At 35.7% G+C, this 2,858-nt stretch overlaps 1 protein-coding gene across 1 annotated transcript; it reads left to right on the forward strand.

Annotated features, from left to right (window-relative positions):
- Positions 1-1,515: 1,515 nt before the first annotated feature.
- Positions 1,516-2,464, forward strand: LOC132190616 (homeobox-leucine zipper protein HOX3-like). The gene is made up of 4 exons (XM_088516803.1): positions 1,516-1,611; positions 1,936-2,157; positions 2,298-2,377; positions 2,443-2,464. Exons 1-4 carry the CDS (start codon positions 1,516-1,518, stop codon positions 2,462-2,464), a joined length of 420 nt encoding a protein of 139 aa, XP_088372929.1.
- Positions 2,465-2,858: the final 394 nt, after the last annotated feature.

Below are 2,858 nucleotides of genomic sequence, written 5' to 3' on the forward strand. Positions count from 1 at the left end.
TGTTTGATCGAACATCCGATCGATCCTAGTGAATTAGTTCGATTAATCATGATAGGATCAAACATTCGATCAAAAATCCGATCGATCCTAGTGAATTAGTTCGATTGATCGTGATAAGATCAAATGTTTGATCGAACATCCGATCGATCCTAGTGAATTAGTTCGATTAATCATGATAGGATCAAACATTCGATCAAAAATCCGATCGATCCTAGTGAATTAGTTCGATTTATTGTGATAGGATCAATTGATCGATCAGACATTTGATCGATCATAGTGAATTAGTTCGATTAATCATGATAGGATCAAACATTCGATCAAAAATCCGATCGATCCTAGTGAATTAGTTCGATTGATCGTGATAAGATCAAATGTTTGATCGAACATCCGATCGATCCTAGTGAATTAGTTCGATTAATCATGATAGGATCAAACATTCGATCAAAAATCCGATCGATCCTAGTGAATTAGTTCGATTGATCATGATAAGATCAAATGTTTGATCGAACATCCGATCGATCCTAGTGAATTAGTTCGATTTATTGTGATAGAATCAAATGATCGATCAAACTTGAAACAATTGAAATTGAAAGATTGATCGAATATCCGATCAATCATAATTAATTAGTTCGATTGATCGTGATAGATTCAAATGTTCGATCGAACATCCGATCGATCCTAATGAATTAGTTCGATTGATCGTGATAAGATCAAATGTTCGATCGAACATCCGATCGATCCTAGTGAATTAGTTCGATTTATATACCATTATTGAAATTTTCTATTTTTTATTCTTATTTAAATGTGAAGATAAGAGCAAATGTGAATATATATATATATAATTTCCTATATTTTTGTGTATATGAACATCTGATTGATCCTAGCGAATTAGTTTGATTGATCGTTATTTTTATTTTAATTATTGGTGAATTTTTTATTTTTATTTAAAAAATTTAAGCTATTAATAAATTATAAAAAAAATATCTTGTGAATTATATGTTTCCTGAAAAATGACTTTTATACCCTTATAAATGTTATAGAATTTCAAATTGACCCTACATTTTAAATTAAAATTATTTTTTAAAAATTAAAGTAATTAGCGGCAACAAAAGTTGCCGCTATTTGGTCCAAAATAAAGCACCAAGTGCGAAAAATAAAGCGCCAATTACCAGTGGCGCAGTTTCTGAAATTTTTGGACAAAAATTTTATGAACCGCGTTTTTTTCCCCCAATCCTCAAAACACCAAAATCCCTCATCACTCACCTCACCCTCTCTCACTCACCTCCCTCATCACTCTCACTCTCGATCTCTCTCCCTCAAAAATAACCCCCCTCTCACGCGATCTCTCTCCTGCTGCTCACCTCCCTGTTCGCCGAGGCCTCAAACCGAAGGGTCCACATCACGGACGATCTTGACGACGTCGTCGACGACGAGGAGGACGACGCCTGGAAGCAATGGGGCAAGAAATCGACGCCCTCGCCGGAGCTCGATCTCCGTCCCTCCGATTTGTCGACCATGTCGGCGCCGGAGATCCAGGCCGAGATGATGAAGCGGCATTCCGGGCTCGCTTTCGGATTCGTTAAGCTCCGACCGGGCGTTCGCCGGTCCCGGGTAATGAAAAGTTTGGTTCTTGATTGGATTGAAGCTGAAATGTGAACTGGGTTTGTGATTTTGTGAGTAATTATTTCTGGGTTTTGGTTTTTGTGACTTATTTATTTGGTTAATTTTTTGATTTGTAGTATATTAATCTTGTTTGATATGTATATGAGCTGCAATTGTGAATGACTATGGTGAAAGTAACTAATAACATGGATGTTGTTTCTTTTCTTCCATATTTGTCTTCTTTCATATCCCATAAATATTAGAGATAGTTTTCATGTATATAAGCGCGCGGTTGATTAATTTATACAATTTTTGTTATTTCTTTGGTGAAAGAATAAGAATATAATGTTAAAAAGTGATGGGGTTTGTGCAGTGAGGGACTTGGACATAAACCAAATACCATCAGGAGGAGCAGAAGAAGAATGGATGACGATGAATATGGATGATGAAGAGGAAAGCAGCAACGGAGGCCCTCCCCGCAAGAAACTCCGCCTCACCAAGGAACAATCTCGTCTCCTTGAAGAAAGTTTCAGACAAAACCACACCTTAAACCCTGTAAGTTTCGGGGACAAAAAAAGAATATGATTGTATTGTATTTTTCTTTTCTTTTTGGCCAATGGTTTTATCAATATTAATTAATTTGTTGCTGATCTTTAATTAATCCGTCTGGATTAATATTATGCTTTTTTCTACAGAAACAGAAAGAGGCTTTGGCTATGCAATTGAAGCTGAGGCCACGGCAAGTTGAGGTGTGGTTTCAGAACCGTAGGGCCAGGTACTGTACCTTAATATATATGTGCTGTGGTGAAATTCAATATTGTTGGTGCTGGTTGGGTACAGATATTTAAGGTTGACGGAATAATAATATTCATAGTATATAATCTGAATCTGATACTAACCCGTATAAATCGTACTCTTTGTAAAGTAAAAAGCTAACCCTTTTGAGCATAAGATTTTCTTGGAACATATGTAGTATCTAACATAATTGTCCCATATCGATCATTTTAGGGTTGCTTTGGTCATTTTACAGGGAAATGATAGTCACTTTTCATCTCAAAGTCCATATATATGGACAACTCCTTGCCAAATTTTATGTGCATATATATATAAAATTTATCAATGACCTTATAATTAATTAACCAAATGTAACTACCTCCTAGCTCAGAGATCTCTTCCTTTCTAAGGAGGAGGAGATCTTGAGTTTAATTAGTCCACCAAAGATTTCAAGATTTATAGAGATTAACACGATTTTATAT

Source organism: Corylus avellana, chromosome 5 (genome assembly GCF_965113065.1).
Source record: "Corylus avellana chromosome 5, dhCorAvel1.hap1.2, whole genome shotgun sequence".
Lineage (NCBI taxonomy): Eukaryota > Viridiplantae > Streptophyta > Magnoliopsida > Fagales > Betulaceae > Corylus > Corylus avellana.

Bases quoted from the DNA above. Each gene is read 5' to 3' on its own strand.
- LOC132190616 (XM_088516803.1), top strand. From the start codon at position 1,516: ATGTCGGCGCCGGAGATCCAGGCCGAGATGATGAAGCGGCATTCCGGG. The intron at 1,612-1,935 runs GTAATGAAAAGT...CTTTGGTGAAAG, and splicing joins CGGGCGTTCGCCGGTCCCGG to AATAAGAATATAATGTTAAA. The intron at 2,158-2,297 runs GTAAGTTTCGGG...TTTTTTCTACAG, and splicing joins AAAACCACACCTTAAACCCT to AAACAGAAAGAGGCTTTGGC.